Here is a 19357-nt window from a genome sequence, read left to right on the forward strand (position 1 = left end):
AAGAAAAAAAAAAAAAGAGAAATCCCCTCCAAGCTCACAGCACAACCTCCCACCCTTCTCTGAGGTATTCTGCCCATGAAAGTGCAGCATCAAGATGTGCCAACAAGCAACGACTAAAGCAAAGCAGGAACGAATTTTTAAAGTGAACCTGATGTGCAGGGAACAGAGACGACCGCCTAACTTGCAGAGGAAAGGGGATTTGCACACTCGTTACCAGCCCACCGGTGGATGGCCGCAGTGCTGCTCTGCAGGGGGGGAAGGAGAGGCAGCTCCAGGAGCCGGTGTGGCCACCCCGTCCTGTCTGGGAGCAGGGACTGTCTTTTCCAGGGCAGATGCTATTTTGGAGAGCGGTCCTCAACAAGCTCAATGGCTTTCATCCCTCCCCTGAAAGCACCCGGCGTTCCTCAGATCCGGCGATGGGAACCGGACCCGATTGCGCAGTCACGAAGGAACACTTCAGCTTCAAAAGCAGCCTTTTGCACACCGGAGATTTCTTACGGCTGGAAACCAGAGGACGGCCGCTGGCACCGCAGACGGATGGCAGGGATGGATGGCTGCACACCGGGGCTCCCGCCGCTGCACTGTGCCAGCCGTTGGGCGAGCGCCGGAGGGCTTCCCGGAATCCCTGCAAACAGGGCATTTTGCACCACAGCAGGAGCGGGGCTCGCTGGCAGATGTTGCCATCCTCGCGAGCGGTACTACGATTTCCCATCGCAGCTTTCGTCATTGAGGTACGGGTGGTTTTAAGGTAACTTCATCTCGTTTCTCTATCTGCCGCCTTTCCCTGTTCTGGAAAGGGTTTTTTAATAATTGAACGCACAATGCATCAAGAAAGGACAAGGACAGCTTGGGCACAGAAATAGCCTTTTCCTCAGAGAAACAGCAAGTCTGAGTCTCTCCCAGCTTTCTGTGAAAGATGAACACGAGGGAAGTAGCTCAGCTTCTAAACATCTGCATTTTGAAAACACCTGCATTTTGAAAACAACATCTGCATTTTGAAAGTGCAGAGCAAGAACCCACGGCTGGTTCCTCCTCTGAAGGATGAAGATCCCACAGGGGCTTAGGGGTTGCAGAGGAAGAGGATGACCACGTGCCTTTGCAGAGAAAAGCCGGCAGCAGTTGGAGATGTGGCTCAGCAGCATCCCCGGTGAAGACCAAGAAGGGGAGCGCGGCTGAGCCCAGGACCCTGCACAGCTGCGTGTTGACTTTAATGTCTTCGGACCACGCTGTGGGGTTTCGGGAGCCAGTGGAGACTGGGATGTTTCCCCAGGGAGACAGGCAGCCAGCTTCTTCAGGCAGATAAGAGCATTTGCAGTTACCAGGCGGTGCTGCTTTCCTAGATGATCTGAGGCTGCTTCAAGACGGTCATTATGACGGTGACTGGCCGAGGCTTTAATAGCTGCAATGCCTTCCAGGAGCCGTCCCTGGTTTGGCACCAGCCCCTGCTGGCATTAACTACAGCAGGATGACTGCTGGCTTTGAGGTCTCTCAAAGCTTAAGAGAGAAGAAACTTGAATTGTTGATTTAAAAGAAGAAACGAGGTTATTTCACATCTTCAGCATTGCCTCTTTTGAGGAGCTGATTCCAACTACCTGATCGATGAAGCTCTTAACACTAACGCAAAGTTAGCAGCAAGATACAGAGACACATAAGCAATTATTTTGGCTTAACAAGATTTATTTTTATTTAATCTGTTACAACACACTCTAGCAAGCAAGAGATGCGTTATTCACTAGTTTCTTAGATTTTACACTTAATTTACATCTGCCTTCAGCTTGGCATAAAGTGTAGGAAAATAGTGTTTTAAAATACTTTCTTCAGTCAATGAAAGAAGACCTTCAAGATGTGCCAAGTAAGTTCACACCATAAGAAGTTTTAATGTCTCCCTCATCTCCAAATGCTTCTTACAAACAAAAACCACCAGCAGCTACTGGACTGATAAGGCCCAGAAACTGAGTCTTTCCCAGCTGCAGAAGTGGTTATTACCCAGAGGGTGGCCCAAGACAAGTTTTTCTGCTTTTACATCTCAAAAAAAGTTCCCACCTTTGAAGGACTTGGTCACTGAACAGCACAAATAATCACCTGAAGAAAAGGCGCTCTGCACTTACAGCAGAAATTACTGTCAAAAGCTTGTTTAGCATTTTAGCAACCTGGTCCCAGGTGCCCAGCCAGTTACTCACTCCAGCTCAGTGGTTTGACTTTAAAAGCCTCGGAACAAAGCATTATTTCTCTAAACACAATCATCTATTGAAGTCTAAGAAGTTGAGGCATTAATAAAGTTACAAAGCTACTCTCTCTGTGTTTTAGAGATAATTATAGGGATAAGAATACATATGTAAGCTTTATACAATCTCACTTTTAACTTATCTTAATGATGATACATTAAATAGCTAGGAAGGAACAGGTCCACGCTGAGCAGGCAAGGCAGTAAAGGAAACTTAAAGCAGTCATGAAAACTTCATCAGATCTACAGTGACCTGGCTGCAGTCCCTGGGGTGCAGGCTGCCAGCTCCCCCTGCACCAGCACGCGCGTTTGCTAGTCCACATCCCCAAGCCAGCAGCCAGTTTCTAAAACAGATTTGCTCCCTGAACTGACCCACCCACCACACGGTTACGTGAACCCTAGAGCCAGAGCCAAGAGACAGGCTGCAGCCAGAGAAAAAGCTACAGAAGCCCCAGTTCAGACCAGTTTGAAAAGTAAATTGTTTATTCATTATTAAGTTATAGTTGTTAGAGAGAGGGATTTTTCCCAAACACTTTTAAACATGTAAACACATGCACAACTCTTTCAGTAAGGGGCAGATCAGTCTTGCCCTTGCGGCTCCCAATATTATTTTGCAGATTTTTTTGCAGGGTTATTTTTGAGTTTGTGGGGGTTTTTTTTGTTTGCTTGGTTTTTTGTTTCCTCCCTCATATTTTATCTTCTTCCATGTACTAAGGGCGAATTCCAGTAAGACAGCTTCCTCCACAGTTAGTGTACCTGTACAGTTTTCCAGTTAATTTGGAGCACTGTAGTTTCAAGGCCAGAAGGTACTTTCCACCTGCATGTACCAAAGCCTAGCAAAAAATGTCTCTCACAACCATTGATGGAAGTTAGGGCAACTATTTCAGTTCACCAACAACCAACCTCAGACTGAAGAAGTTAAAGTTATTATTATGACAAAGGCTCAGTAAATAAACACCAACTCTTCTGCAACTGGTGCCCGACGGAGAGTGCGTGTTTAAAACCTCTGACATGAGCATTCCTTCTCACGAGCTCCTCATGTAAACTTATGGATCAATAATTTCATTTACTAAGTACTTTGGCTTGCAGTTTAGAAACTCATCATGCAAAAGTGCTTGGCAAACACAGAGCAGAATAGCATGGCTTAAAGGCTTCAGCACTGGGAAACCAGTAACCAGTTCAAGTCTTGACACAAAGGATTTTGGGGGCGGAGACATTTATAAAAATAAAAAAACACCACCCCCCCCGACACTGCTTTTCACCACCTCCACACAGAGTGAGAGACCCAACCTAGAGCACGATAAGGCGATGCTGCTGCTCTGGCAGAAGGGACATCCCCACTCCTCGCCTGCTCCAGCAGATCTTCAGCGGTGGCCCTGGCACCACCTTGCACGGCAGCGACCAACTCAACCTCCTAACCGGTCGGAGAGGTCCTCCAGCCAACCCCAAATTTCCCTGAGGAGGCCGCACGATGCGGCTCACGGCCAGGCACGTGCACAGAGCCAGCACAAGGGATGGGATGGGAATGCAGAGAAGCAGGAGGAAAGAAACAGCTGAAAGTGTTGGGCAGTATTATCAACTGCAAACTGTTGCTGCGCACTCGGCATCCTGGAATATTTTGAAAAACTATACGAAAGCCAGGAGCATATGCCGTGAAAGCGAATTGCTGGATTTAAACCAGTGTAGTTGTTGATGGTCTATGTACTTTAAGAGGGAACCTGCTCGTCATCTGCTTAGCTACTCGCTAGTGCAGCGTGAACAGCTCTCCCTGCAAAGATACATATTGAAATGTCTCATTACCGATTCTCACCTTTCGAACATGCTCCTTTATCACCTCGCTGTATGGGGGCACTGTAGCAATTAACATATGGCACAAGATAAAAGCGACTTTAAGAGAAACATATGGGGAAATCAGACCACAGTCAGCATCTAACAAACGATGGAGAGGGACTTACTTAGGTCGTTGTCCATCTTGAACGCGATGTCCAGCTGCATGATGAAAAGCATGAACTGGAACCAGGGGCTCATCTCCTTTTTGGGGAGGGGAATGTGCACGGCAAACACGATATCGTTGGCTTCAATCTGCCTGCTCACTGCCTCGTCGAAGTCTTTGAGCTTCTCGCAGGGGTTGGGTCCCCAGGGCATCAGCCACTTGGTTTTGTGGTGGTTTTTTCTTACATCAATGCACTTCACTGACGTGTAAGGAACAGCTGTAGTGGGGCTGGGAGCTGTAAGTGGAAGAGAACCACATTTTTAGCATCTTTAGATATCTTATATAGTGGTTTCCCCACCAAAATATGCAGCTCCCCATTCAACTATTTGAAGGCAATTTAAAACAAATGCATCAAATGATTCTCCTTCACAGCTCCTTGATCTTGCAGTTAAGTAATTAAGTTTACTACATCTACAGACATATTACTGACTTTGTAGTGGGATCAAATTAGGATTAGCTGAAGCAGACGGAATCTGCCGGTTCAGTCTCAGATACCTCAGTTACACCAAAATCATACTGAAAGTGACTGGCAGCTTTTTCTGTGCATACACCCTTCTAGTTTGCTCACTCAAGCAAATCCACATGCAAAGCATGTGCCCATATCACAAACCTAGACATATGAACTAATCCTAAACCTCGTGGTCCTGCAGAGCCAGGCAGGACTTACCGCAGTGATTTGAACCACGCACAGCCACACATTTCCTTGGGCAGGAAGGCTTTTCTCACCGCTGAACCACACAATTCTTTTTTAAGAATCCTTGGTAATGGGAGAGAGCAGCACCACGTTGCATCTAACCCAGCCCAGGGCCATGACCAACATCTGCTGTCTGCAAACTTGCTGCAGGAGCCATCTCAGCCTCGCCAAGACTCCCAGCATGGAAAACATGGGGTAAGCTGGTCACCTCTGCGATGCTCCAAAGATCCTTGCCCACCCACTCCCACTAACTGTAGAGAAACGTTTTGCATGAAGGTATTTCTTCCTTTTGCTGTAAGTCAGGTGTGAACTAATGACTGTTACCACCAAAGATTTGTCTCTCTTTTTCTCCTAGCCCCACATTTTTTTTGAGATATTGGGAGAAAAGCAGCTGAACAGAGATCTTGGCTCTGAAATGCTCCCCAAACTCTGCAGCACAGCAAGCAACGAGGCTTTGTGCACAAGATACCCATTTTCATCGTATCAGGAAAATGTACAACATCCCAGATCAGACAATTAAAACTATGGAGGAGTATACTGCTCTGGCTTTACGTCAGTGAGGAAACAGTCCAGCTCTGAAGTACAAAAAGGGATGAAAGCAGAAAAGAAATACATTCCACCTTCAGCCAGAATTTCAGCGTAACACCTCCAAATCTGAGAGAAAGAAAAGGCTTTTAAAAACTCAAACACATTTCCAACATAGTTCTGCCATGCAAAGACTTCTTATGACAGCGGTTCTGCCCTGTTTCCAGTATCATTTGGGAAATAAATATTTTAATGCTGTTTGAATGCATCACAGAACTGGCAAACCACAGAGACGAGCGGAGCTGGAGCTGCTCCAGTTCCTCGTCTCCCCCGTATGATCCGAGAGGCTTCTGCGGGTCAGAAAGCCCAGTGACCAGGAGGTCGATAATTCCCCTGTCCCTTATGAATCTATTCTCCTTTTGTCATAGAAAAAAATAATTTTTTTGCACAACAGCCAGCTCAACACATTTTGACACCCAATACATTTCACTGCAATTAAACCAGAACTGTTCTCTTTTCTGAAGTATTACCAGGAAGGTACCATTGGACACGCTGTAAAGAATTCCTTCCAGCTTCACAGGTTTTGGGAAGCAGATGGAGCAGGTTAACTCTTTCTTTTTAAGCTGTTAAAAGAGTTTTCTTGATGTCTGTTTTCACCAGAATTTGAAGAAATTAAAGTTACATAATACAAGTTTGTGATGTGACATTTATGAAAAACCCCAAACTATCCAGTCCTTTTAAAAATAAAAAAGGCTTGAAATGGAAAAATTTAAGTGCAAATTTAACCTAATAATGTAAAAATGCTCTAACGCAAGTGACAAGCATTGAAATGTTCCTATACTATGAATTAAAACAGAAGTAGCACATAGAATAACAGATATCCAGGCATACAGAATAACCAATGACTTCATGTCAAAGTCTCCAGACAAAAGATGCTGAGGTGGTCACGTAAAATTGGGGATAAGCCGGCCAGCCTGCGGGCTCCCGCAGAAGGCTATTTTCACATCATCACCATCCTCGTTCTGACAGATGGTCCAGGACTTCCCACCAAAAAAACTCCAGCAGCAAGCAATAGCACCCTACCTACAAACTTCCAAGCATTTCAATGAGAAAAACAAACCAAAACTGAGCAACACCCACCCAGCCACCCCCAGCCCCGTCGGGGCAGAGCCAGCTCAGGGTTCCCCCGGCTCAGCACGCTGACATCCGCACGCGCTACACCCAGATGATTCAGGCCTGGCTCCCTTGTAATTTGGACGCAGCATCACAACAGCAGCTCTATTGCTTTTTGGGATCCAAGCCAGGAACCCTGCGTAGCATCTTCCCTAACGTGCCACCTCGTTAGAAAGACGACATCCACACTCCTTCCTACAGGCAAGGGAGAGATGACTCAACATGCGAGTCGGGAGGAAGTTATTAAAAAGCAGTTGTTTATAAACTGCATTTTTTCAATTTTTGGACAGCAATAAGTTTCTTCTAGCTGAAAAGTAGCAGTGATGCTGGCATAAAGGGTGGGCTGAAAGGAAAGGGATTTGCTTAAGCGGGAATACTCCCAGATTCATACCTGCCCTCGCTATCAGTCCCCAGCCTAAGTGCATCACAGATACGTAGCACTGCCGCATCTCAAAACCCTCGCTGCATCCAGCAGTCCTCCAGGAACCAGAGAAAGCTCATATGTTACAGCAGCCCCCCAAAAAAACAAGTGACTGATATGCCAGAAAGAAACAGCAAAATAGAATAAAATAAAGCATTCGACAAACAAACAAAAAAAATCTAGCTGCAAGTCCAGGATTACAGAACACTTTAACAACGTGCCGTAAGTGCATAAAACGGTGCAACATTCCTTTCTCATGCCTCGATGCAGAACCTAGTAACCGTGGCTAAAACTGCAGCTCTAAGTGAATATTAGGAATATTGTTGGGAAATAAGTCACTCAGGCCAAGCTCTTAGAGCTTTTTAACTTCGACAAATCTTTGTGTGATTTAAAAGTAGGCATTTCTGAATTAAGAGACATTGTTACTTCTACAGAGGAGACAAATGTTTCTTGCTTTGATGCACCCCATTATAGCCATAAATACATGTTTTCATCACTGACTGATTATGATTTTAAATACTTGGCATGTTCACTTAAGTATCCCTGCTGCCAAAGTTACAGCTTTGAGGAGCAAGAGACAATTACTATATATATATTCCTTGTCAGGAACTGCACACCAAACGAATGTCGGCACTTGGCTTCCATTACTTGTTTGGCTCCAGTCCCATTAAATTCAAGCGAGTGTTGAACCAAGTGGAAAAAAATGCTTTGTGAAACTGCAGCCAAGTCAACTAACAGTATTACAAAGTGCTATGCAAAACAAAGCTAGCATCGAGGGATTTCAGTTAAAACGTGGTGCCAAGCAGGCTGCTCTCAGCCATTCTGCCTGTGGGCTGGTAGATGCTTCAGCTTTATATATTAAATGATATATGTCAGCCTGTAAATAATTAAATAGCCATTTGTGCATAATACAGCGGATAAGCCCCAGCCCGTGTTCCAGCCTGCTCGCTGTGACGAGAAGCCCTGCAGTAACGCAGGTACCATTTGGAGGGGCTTGCGGAATAACCGAGGAGCAGGGCTTTGCTCAGGAGGGTTTTGCAGAAGCTGGTCAGCAGCATGGCTCTCTGGGAGCCAGCTCAAACAGGAGCCAGCCCTGCGACCTTGGGTTGGGGCTGCCCGGGGACCCCCATGAAGGAGCCCTGGCCCCAGGGACCGTGAGCAGGCAATCGGGCAGAGACCCCTCGTGCCAAGGGGCGAGAGCCCGGCGGTGCTGGATGCTGAAAGCCATAGGCACGAGGCTGCCGGAGCTGCTAGCACCGTCGGTGGATGCTTCTAACCCCCCCTGCTCGAGAGAAAAAACTACCCACAGACAAGTTTAGAGACAGGATGATTCACAGCAAATGCTTTCAGGGTGACAGCCATGATCTCCAAGGAGCTGGCGTGCCTGCGCCTGAGGGAAGCGGGCAGGAGGTGACTGTCACCACTGGAGCCCTCCTTTGCTCCGATGGGACAAACCTTCATTAAATCTTCCTTAAAACCCCAGGCAAGCCCAGACATGAAAATAAAACCAACACGGTCTGAGCAACCTCTCTGTTGCAGTTCCCTGGTTTTCATACCAGTTCGGGGAACGAAGACAGTTTAGCCTCTTTGAAGCTTGTTTGCATATATGCTACGAAATACATTTCTCTTAAAGGTATGTGGCCCATATGCTGCTGGAGAACAGGGAAGCTGCCCGCTGCACCTCCTCCGACAGAGGCTTCAGAGGTGCCTGGCTCACTGCAAAAGTCCCAAGGATCTCCCAAATTACAGGGGGTCACAGCAGACCCTGCCACTCCCTGCCAAGGAAGCACGGCCCCTTGCAGCAGCTTCAGCCACGAGCCCCCCCAAAGAGCCAGGTGCCTTCAGCAGCGTGGGCAGCACTTCCCAGGGAGGGCTTCTGGTGAGCTTTCAGAGCTATTTCAGCTACGTCTTACAGATTGAAGCAACTCTTGCACGTAACTTTCAGTGACTTTTCATACTGAAAGTACCATATAGACAATGGTACATTGACTCAAGCATATGGATTTTCTCAAGCTACGTCCCCAAGACACAGCAGCAGTTAAAAGTAAGAGATGTTTAGCGTGGGGTGGATGGACAGAACCTGAATTGCTTTCAGTTTTGAATGATCCAAAACTACTCAGTCTTGTGTTGAACTGGTAGCGGTGATTCACCCGAAGATGACGGTGTTACAGAATAACTCCAAATAAGAGGATTTGAAGGAGACATCTCAGCATACCTTGTATCTACTGGCCAGAGAGGTCAAAGATCTTACGACCTCATTCAGCAAAAGATGTCATGATTTGGTTTCTCAGCACTGGTGACCATCCTCATTGCCAATATGGAGAGGATTTCTCTCCTACATCTCAACCGGAATCGAAATTCTTTCACTTCACGTAGACTAAACAGAGTATGAGCGGAGGCAAAGAGCCGAAGTGATTCATCACGTGGCCAGGACACCCTGAGCCATCCAACGCTGCTTCTGCCCCCCGATAATTCTCCATAGTAAAACCCTATAGTATTTGCTGAAGAAACCGAGCATCCTGCCCCAAATACCCAGCAAAGTGGTAAATAGCGGGGTACTTGGAAGGGACCCGGGGGATCCAGGCCTGTCTGTCACTGGTGTCGTGCTTTCTTGAGCCGCTGGGTTAGATCCTGGTCACCGCCATGCTCCCAAGTTTGGCTTCCAGAAATCCTCAGAAGGGAAAGTTTTCAATCTGTTCAAGATTAGTGCAACACTGTGGCCAACTAAATGAAACAAACGGAGTATTTTGGGGTTTGGGGTTTTTTTGGGCAAAAGTTTTACTCAAAGTTAACCCTCCTAGTTTGGTTGCTTAAAAAGGAAAGCAAACACTCATCCCCCCAATCAATACAGGCATAATTAATTAATTACAGCATCCCAACCTTGATTTTGTTAGCATAATTTTTCAAACAAAAGCTACAGCTTCATATTACAGAATTATGCTTCCTTGGCCAGCATATTAAAAATGAACCCGTTCAAAGGGAAGAGCGCTGTTTGACGCTGAGGATCCAGAGTTATTCTGGCTGGGATGGGACCTCGGGAGGTCTCTTGTCCAGCCTCCTGCTCGTGGCAGGGTCAGGCAGGAGGTCAGAGCAGGGTGCTCGGGCCTTATCCCACAGGGTCCTGAAGGTGGTTACTGCTCCTGGGATGCTGATGTGCTGCTTTTGCTGTCCCCTCATTCCCATTTTTATCACTCCACATACAGACTAAATATTAAGCAAAGTTGAGTTCACGTGTGATAGAGATTACTGCCAGCTGGATCACGTGTACACACAAATCCCAATGAGTATATATTCCACTTCTTCAGATTTTTAGTTGCCACTTCCCTCTCTTCTCTGAATGCCTGAATCTTTGCCCTAGAACAAATGGCCACGTTTCATTCCTCAAAACAGTTTTTAATGCTGTTTCTACAACCCAGGAGATCAGACTGACAAGGTCTTACCATTCTGCAAAATCCTACACTGGATCGAGAGAGGCACTGGGAAATCCTGCTCTCGCCTGCAAGGGTGAAGCCTCCCCACGCCAAGCAGCAACGGCATTTACAATATTTGGTGGTTGCATGAGAGCGTCCACCATGGAGCACGTCGTATGGACACAACACAACCGCCAACACAGTTCACTTTTCGACTAGAAGAGTCACAGTCGGTTTTCCCTAGAGCTCCCAGTTCTCCTGCGTGCTGTGTCCCAGGTTTTGCTCTTTCCTCACCCCCACAGACGTTTCTGCTCTCCTCCACCCAACTTACTCCCTTCTGCTGTTGGGTGTATTTACAGCTGATGCTCGCCTGACCCTACAGAAAATTTAGGGCCCAAAGCTTAGTTGACGCAGAATACAAAGACCAAGAATAAATAACCATAGAGGAAGGAGGCCTTCTGGTGGCCATGGACCTTAAGGAATCTTCGAGCATGGGGAAAAATGACATTTCGTTTTCAAACTTCTAAGAGAAAAAAACTGACGTTAAACCCATTAGATCTTTAAGAAGGACAGAAGAAAAGAAAGCCTACTTTCTCCAAACAGCTATCACTCTCTAATAAATACCCTTTCACATCTTTGTGCCACAAGCAAAACCTGTTCCTACGTATCTCTTGGGCTTACCTCTCCTGCAAAGCATGGTGGGGATGGGCAAGGGCAAATGGAACACAGAAAATTCATTTAGCCAAACTCCAGCACCATTCGTAGTCCACTGGACTCACCCTGGAAGATGTTAGCAAATAGCACCGAGCAGCTGCAAAACTCCTTTTTTTTTTCCTATTATTATTATTTTAATTCTCAAAGCCCCAGTTCAAGGCTTGACAGCTTTAACATCTCCCTGGTAGAGCAATAAGTAGCTTTTCTTTAGTTTCAGCTATACTGTCCCTGAAGCAATCTCTCTCTATTAACATGTAAGCATTCATCCACCCTTTTCTTTTCTGAGAAAAGCAGCAGAAAATAAGATCCCACTTGTAAAGGGGCTCACCTCAGGATCTATTCCTCAGAGAGAAAAGAAACACTGTTTCTTGGTATTTAGACTTAAATCTTTAGGTTGAAAAAAAATTACTATAAATGAGCTCAATTTTTCAGTATTTTCATTTTACAATATTACCTATGCCTAGATTTGCATAAGAGCCACCATCACTCAGTTTATTAATTTCAATAAATTAAGTAGATCTTTAAAAAGCTCCTGCAATAAACCCTCAAATAAATAATTCCTTCCTTCTTCCCTCCTCCATACTCCCGCGAACAAGGCATTCAGCCCAGTTACAAGAATAACATCCTCTCTCTGCTCCCCCATGAATATGATATATATTTTGTACCTTCTCATCTAGAACACCTACAGCATTTCAAATTAACTACTGACCCTTGCTCTCACACTATAAACAAGCCCTTTAGAAAATCTCAATTGCATTGTGTCTACATTGATTAAAGCTTGAATCCTACTGACCTCATGTGGTGTTAACTTCTCCCATGCACCAGGAGCATTCTGCTTTTCTACTCAATTACCCCCTTCTGTGCAGAGCCATCACTACCCAATGAGCACACACAATGGACTTCTGCTTCATTACACTAACCAACAGCAGGATAGGAATAAACAAGCTAATTTATCATCGGACAGACTGAGCTTTTCCAACTAGAACAGTGAGAACCTGAATAACATTATATATACTTATTATTTATAAATATGTATTTATTGCAGCATGAAAGTTTTCTTTTCTACCTCCCCCTTCCCTGACCTTGATGCTACCAGTTTAATACGGTAATGACAGTGACCACTAACACAGTCTTTAAATTACTATTTTTTATTACTAGTTACTATTTTGCAAGCTACATGAAAGCCTTTTTCTGAACACTGCAGCAGCTTCTATATGCAGAATTGCTGTACATTTAAATCACCTAATTCATCTTCAAAAAAAAAACCCCAAACAAAAAAACCCCACTACCTACTAGAAGCCCACTTCCCTTGGGAAAGGTATTTCTTTCTTATCATTTGACTTCAAGCTTTCACAAGGCCATAGTCCTTTAAAGCCCCAGGGCACGATTTCCATCCTTATTTACAGTGGGAGTTGCCAGACATACTGCTGTAGCTGAACACCCTTGTTTGTCGTCTCCAATAGATTTTTCAATACTACAGGTTTCTCTGTCTTTTTTTGTTTCAGACCATAAAAACGACCCTGTCCAAACCACCAAAGCCTAGTTTGGCAGATTCCTGACCCAAGTTCACGTTCTGCACCCAGGTGTCCTGCTTCGGATGTGGAGAGCAAGCTGCGCACCGACCTCCTCTAGTGACAGCGCTGGCTTGGGCAGCACTGGCTTTTCCGCCTCATCTGGAAATCCCAGTTTGGAGTACGGCTGGATGGAAGGTGATATTTGGTGCCACAGACAGCAGCCCAGACCTCTGCCAAACTCAAACCTACCGTCTTAACAGACTGGGGTGGGAAGTGAGCGGCCAGGATTTGGAGGTCCCTACGCAAGCACTACAGCCAGCACAACAGTCTTGCTGTGGTTTTGTGGAATTTCTATGCTTTCTTAGCTTCCTGTAACCATGCAGTAGCTAGAGAGACGTGTGTGTATTCGTGTTGGAAGGGTGGCTGGATTTTTTTGCTCAAGGTTTGTTCTTCAATGCTACTTTCGCAGCTTTGGGCCACGTTAGCAGAAAAGTTGTCCGTGCAGCACGGCCTCTTTAGAGCAGCACAAACTGGAGATTTTCTTCAATAAGCCAGTTCTCAAAGAGCCACAGGAGCAACTGTGCCAAGAGCCTTTAAAACTGAAAGTGCAGCCGGGATCCCCGCTGCGGGAACAGGAGTCCAAGCACCCTGCGAGGCTGCTGCCACCGAACAGCAACCAAAGGGCTGCTGGGGAACAGTCTTGCTCTCAGAGATAAGGGATTATTCCCTCAGCCCCAGGCAAGTCACAAAGCAAGGAAATCTTATGAGGCACTAGAGTACAAGTATATTTGCTGGGAGAACTAAATGAATGACCCCCACGATTCATATACATATGCAACAGCAGCAACAAATGCAAAGAGAGCACTAGCAGTAGGAGTTCCATAAATGCAGAAATATATATTCGAAAATATTTTATTTAGAAGAAAAAAAAAAAAAAGAAGGTAGAACTGATTTACTAATTGCCACAGACAGTTTTGATCTTCTTCCAAGTCGTCCTTTGTCAATTTTCGACTCAGATGAAATGCATTTCCTGCTACGCCCAGCCAAGGTATTAAATCCCTGCAAACAGAGCTCTAAAATAGCAGTATGACCTGACGTTATCTGGCAGCTTTTCTCCTGAGCGACAGCCTGAAATTCCCCAAGTCCCACACTACAGATAAGGAGATACCTTGAAACTGCCAATACTCAGATATGTAAAGAATTTCATCTGCATTTGAATAGGAGGGATCAGATCCTGGGGCACTTCCCCAGGCTGGGGCCAGCAGCAGGCAGTCCTGGAGCAGATGGACACCTTGCGCCCTTCAAAGGCTTTCCAAGGCTATCAGAGAGTTATAACTTGACTTCAAAGACCATAAATGTTATTTACTAACGAAAAGACTTCCTGTTTAATCGTTACCCCTTGCAAAGAGCACAGAGGCGGCACGACCACCGCTTGGTTTAATGGTCAGGTCATGTTTAAAACCAAGCCTGTTTAGTTAGTATCAACCCAAAAGAAAAGAGGAGCAGCGAGAGGAGCGACACAGAGTTTCCCCGATGCATCTCTCCCAAGTTAACTGTAGTTTGGAAGTGATGCAACTGTGAGAAGAGCAAAAAAACTAGTGCCTCGAAGGATTTACAGCCTCGCTGCCTGCTTCTCGGGCCCCCAGCACGGACGTTTCTGCCTGGGAACTCTCAATTTCTGGCACATTTGCCCATTCAGCTACAGTTACAGCTCTTAAAAAGAAGAATTGAGCAGACCTAAACTAAATAGACATGACCTTTCATGTCTGCTTTTTCATCGGCTCCCAGCGCTTCTGCCAAGGCTGCAGCACTAAAGGAATGTGTCTATACAGAGGAGTCTATTGGCATTCATGTCCACGGTACCGCACCAACCTATTCAGCACAGCCTGGCCATCTTCTGGAGAGGCCAGCGATGAAAGAAAGTCAGGCACATAAAAATGGTCTTTGTCCTGGAGCCCACAAACGCTCTTCCCTAGCAGGCTGCATCCACATACCTTAGAAATCAGAGCGTCTCTGCTGTCAGAAGATCAGTTCAGCCCTAAGAAGGTAATGAAATCCTAGGAAAGAAAATTAAATCCTGGAAACTCACTGCTCAGGAGCCAAATCAGACATTTAGATAATGAACTGGAATTGTTGATAGCTGCTCAGCCATTTATACACATGACTCATTATCTCTCTGGGCGAGACACACAAGTAAGAGTTTTATTTGCTCCAGTCAAAACAATTCTGTTTTTTCAACCTTAAGCCGAGGCAAGGGAGCAGTGAACCTGCACCTTCTTAAATGCATCCCCCTCATCCCAGAAGACTCATGTGCTAAATAAATACCTCCACTTTTCCAATCAGTTAAATTTGTAAAGTGTACGGTTGGGCACCAGACTTTGAGTACTTAACTGTATGTATGCCTGCTCCTGGACTTTGTCTTCACTCCAGGGAGGTTCTGCTGCATTCAGTCAGCTCATTTGAATGGAAACCAAGATAATCTGTGACTTGGGACAAGGCGCCCTTGTAGTCCTAGAAGTAACTCACAGAAATTAAGTTATTGAAAAGTTGTCTTTTCAATAACTTGTCTAAAGGAACAGAAGTCACAGTTTTGAAGCAGGGATATTGCTGCCCAGAGCTCTGTTGTCCCATTTCCTCCTGTGCCCTCCATTTCAGCCTGCCCAGCAGCTTTGCTCTTTGCTACAGCCTCCCGCGGTACTGGAAAACCAGGGGCAAGATGCACATCGCTTTGCGAGCAATAGCGAGAGAAAGCCGCAGGGAAGGTGGGGTAATTTCTTGACCCCAGGTCCTTAGAACAGAACAGACCATTCAGCGAAGCACAAGCTAGCTTAAAAACAAACCAGCGAGTGTGCCAGAGTCAGAGGCTGCAGGTTCGTACGTCCACCCAGCTTTTGTGGTGATCAGGCAGCGGCACAAAGCCCACCGAGATGCACAAAACGCTGCCCGGGTGCCAGCAGCACCGAGGAGGCTTAGCGTTCTCCAGTATTCTATGGGAGCTGCAGAGCCATGGAGCATTACAAAAAGCACTCCACACTTTTGAGACTCGATTAACACAAAATTTCCTGCTATCTCCGTGAACTCTGGACAGATTTGAGCAGTAAAGTCTGTTTTCTTTCTTTCCTTTTTTTTCCCTTTTTAAAATCTTGTATATTTAAAAGCATTCCAGGATTCAAAGGAAATTAGAAAGAGGGACACCATCAATAGCTGCCCTCATGGCATACAGAGGAAGGTAATTTGTAATCAAAAGCTTTGGTTTAAAGAAAACCAAGAGGCATTAAACCCACACTAGAGTCAAGTCAGACTTCCATACACACACCGTTTCTACCACCTGGCCAGCAGTCAGAAGGAGAGGACACAAAGCTCACCTTTGGCAGTTGTGGTGTGACCTCTGTTGGAACACCCCGGTCAAAATTCCCAGTAACTAGCATGGCCAGATGGATGCCGCAGCTGGTCCAGCTGTGGGAAGGTTTGTCCAAGGCCGTCACCAGCTAACCTGGCTCCACGTGCTGGTTAGCACAACTCAAAGCCCGGGCGAGCCTGGGGGTACCCCTGGAGACAGCCAGGCAGCCAGGTATCTGTCTAAACCTACACAGTATGTATCTCGAAAAGGCAAAGCATACATATGCATAGTATGCAGGGGCTCCTGGGAATGCCGGCTTGACTGTAAATTAGCGTTAGCCTAATTTCTCACAAACATTAATGCTGCCTTGAATGACAACAGAAAACATTCCTGTTTGATCCCATTCCCCTATAATATACGTATGCTATTACTCATAGCGGGGTAGTGAAGACAAGGTTTTATTATGACTAATTTTATGGATCATGTTTTATCTAGTACCGATACCTCCTAACTGAACACATAACACACACAGTCCAGAAGCGTAACCTTTAAACAAGATGTTTGCCATGGAATGGAGCAGACACCAGAAATTCTGCAGGGTTTGAAAACAGGACGGTTTGAAGCAGTGACAGACCCAGTTGTCTGGAGCCAACAGTTCATTACCGTAGCATGACAGCAAAGAAATGGCTCAATAAAATTCTCTTTTGAGGTGTTTTCTCACTCCCTAGCCTTGCAAAGCTCCCTTACACTGCCACAGGAGCTTCACCCCAGTAAGGGAATGACTCCCATACATGTACATCTCACGCTTTGCCAACATACAGTTCTAAGCAAAATCCACGTGAGAGCTGATAAGACGCCTGCTTCTAAATAGAAGAGCTGTTGGAAATGTTCAAGCCATATTAAAACTCAGACATTATGCAGTTGACCGTTCAAAAACTAGCTAGAGAACCACCACTGGCAGAAAACCCCGATTTCAGAAAAATGAAGCTTTGTCGTCATTGTTGTATCAGGTACCAATGCGTTGCATTTGTGTATTTTGGACTTGCACAAGTAATCTGTTAAAATAGAGCACTTAGTCATTGTTTTGAAATATGACCTAACTGACTGCTAAAGGAAAGGCTGGTTTAGCTTTGTAGCCGTGTTCCACTTGTGTACATATTTTGGTTTGTCTAGACCTGAATAAACTAAAATAACTAGATTCTTGGTGTCTGTTTGGTGCGCTGGATCAAACCAGACCAGGAACGCTATTTCAGTGACACCTCAGCTCCCATCCCACCTCATGTCACACCTCTCTGAAGAGCAGCAGTCCCGTGTCATTGCTGCCAGAGCTATCGGCAGTTTGAGCACTCCTAGCACCGCTTCGCTCCCAGCCACATTGCAGAAGAACGCCAGCCACGCACCCATTTCTCACCAGATGCGTGCCACATGCCAGGGACTAACTAAAGGGGCCAGGACCCCAAGCCGTGGGCCCCAGCTGTGGTCCAAGGGATCGACTGCAAGCCACTGGCTCCGAGTTTCCAGGGGCACAGGGACCCCAACGGCGAGGCACGGTTCAGGGCTAATTCCTGGGAAGAGTGTCATGCAGAGCCCCGGGTTGCGATGCCCTGCGTGTCTGTCACTGCACCAGATGTTGGGGACCACAGCGAGGTTACACGCGAGAACTTAAGAGTTGTTTCACAAGCACCATATGCATTTGGGCTTCCAGCTCCCAGGAGGGCTGGCTGGGAGCTGTTGGAGCTCATCAATCAGCACAGCTGCCCCACAGACACTAAGGGAAGAGGGGGAAGAGCCTCTGATGCATCAGAAGCGGTAAATACTGCAGAGGAAAAACCAGTTTGGATGATTCATTAGTGCAGTTTTATCTGCTCAAAGATCAGAAGTGGGGTTTTCCAGCAATTAAAGAAAGTTTGCCCACAATAACCCCCTAGAACTTGCCCCTGGCTAGAAGGCACACTTACTCCAGCAGTACAAAGTTGCCCCGAGTTTGTGCAAGACGTAGCCCCGAGTGGCTGTCTCCGTTGGCAGAAGAGCCGCTCGCTGCGGCCTGCCCCCGTGGCTTTCCGGCCCCAGCATCAGCTTGTGCCCCCCACCCAGGATGGGGCCCCCCCACCCAGGATCAGGGCCCCCGCTGTGGGTGCCGGGCGGCAGCAGCCGTTGAAGCAGGGAATAGGCAAGATGGAAGACTGAATTAACAGCATCTAAGTTCTTTCATCTCCAAATCCCTACAAACCTGAACAAAAACATTCCTGATAATTCCCTATAAAGCTAAACAGAAATATGTCTGTTCATCACGCCTGTCCCCAGATGACAACGGAAATGGGGCTTTCTGATCAACGGCCTTCCTTTTCTACAAGCAACTTACTTTTTTTAAACTTAAAAGCGAGAAGCTACTAGAAAAACACTTTTAAGATGAACGCCGAGTCTGGCTTCTCTGCACAACACAGGCCAAGGCATTTTATCTAATGAATCAGCGTCGGGTTCAGTAACCTGCTCTTGAACCAGCTCTTCAAAAAAAAAAAATAGGAATGAAGGAAGGAAAAAAAGGCAATCCTAATAATATTCAGTGTTGGTTCAGACCCACAAGACTAGAAAAAATGGGTTTTAATCCAATGTTTGCCACCGACTACTTTGTGATTAAGCAAAGACGAGGAATTGAAGCAAGAGAATGAGGGAAACTAAAGTTTTCAAAAATTATGTTTAGTAGAATTCTTATGGCTCTTAAGAACAGATAATTAGAGAGGCTACAAATGCAAAGCACTAATGTGTATCGGGAACACTGAATCTGCTTTCTGAGGAATGGCTGTAGATGTTTCTTCAATACCTCACAAATAAAGACCACGGCCAGAACAGTCCAACTTTTTTCTCCCAAAGAAAACGTGCAACAAATTTTCCCGATGCCCTTTGGGAGCAATGGGACTTCACTTATCCGCAGTCGTTACTGAAAATCCCCACGGCCCCGAATAGGCGCCTGCACCCGAGGAAAGGGGAATAAACCCTTGGGCGAGGCAGCCCAAGAAGCTGCAGAAGGGGAGAGCGGGGAGGGTTTGGGTCGGGAATTCCTCCGCAGGGCAGCACAGCCCTTCCCCAACATCTCCACGCTGGAAATGGCCAAAGTAGCCAGAGATACACGACGATCGCTACAAGGAGCCGGTGCATAACTCAGCTGCTTTCTAGTAAAAAGAAAAAAAAAATTAAATAAATAATAATTAAAAAAAAAAAAATTCCCGGGACTGCCCCCAAACCCTGCTCTCCTCCATCTTTCTCCTTCCATCCCCCAGCTCCTTCCCCAGGCAAAAATCAAAGCCCCCGGCAGCAGAGGGCTGGCGCACCCCGACCGCGAGTTTCTTGC

The 19357-nt window shown here is 46.2% G+C and overlaps 1 protein-coding gene across 3 annotated transcripts in view; it reads right to left on the reverse strand.

Moving 5' to 3' along the window:
• WLS (Wnt ligand secretion mediator) overlaps nt 1–19357 on the reverse strand; it is a 44347-nt gene that overhangs the window by 17242 nt on the left and 7748 nt on the right. For all 3 annotated transcript variants that reach the window (XM_052801277.1, XM_052801276.1, XM_052801275.1), the window contains one exon: nt 4180–4452. In XM_052801277.1, coding sequence (XP_052657237.1) covers nt 4180–4369 — 190 coding nt within the window. In that variant the 5' untranslated portion in view covers nt 4370–4452. The remainder of the gene's footprint in view (nt 1–4179; nt 4453–19357) is intronic.

The sequence above is a fragment of the Harpia harpyja genome, chromosome 11 (genome assembly GCF_026419915.1).
Source record: "Harpia harpyja isolate bHarHar1 chromosome 11, bHarHar1 primary haplotype, whole genome shotgun sequence".
Taxonomy (NCBI): Eukaryota; Metazoa; Chordata; class Aves; order Accipitriformes; family Accipitridae; genus Harpia; species Harpia harpyja.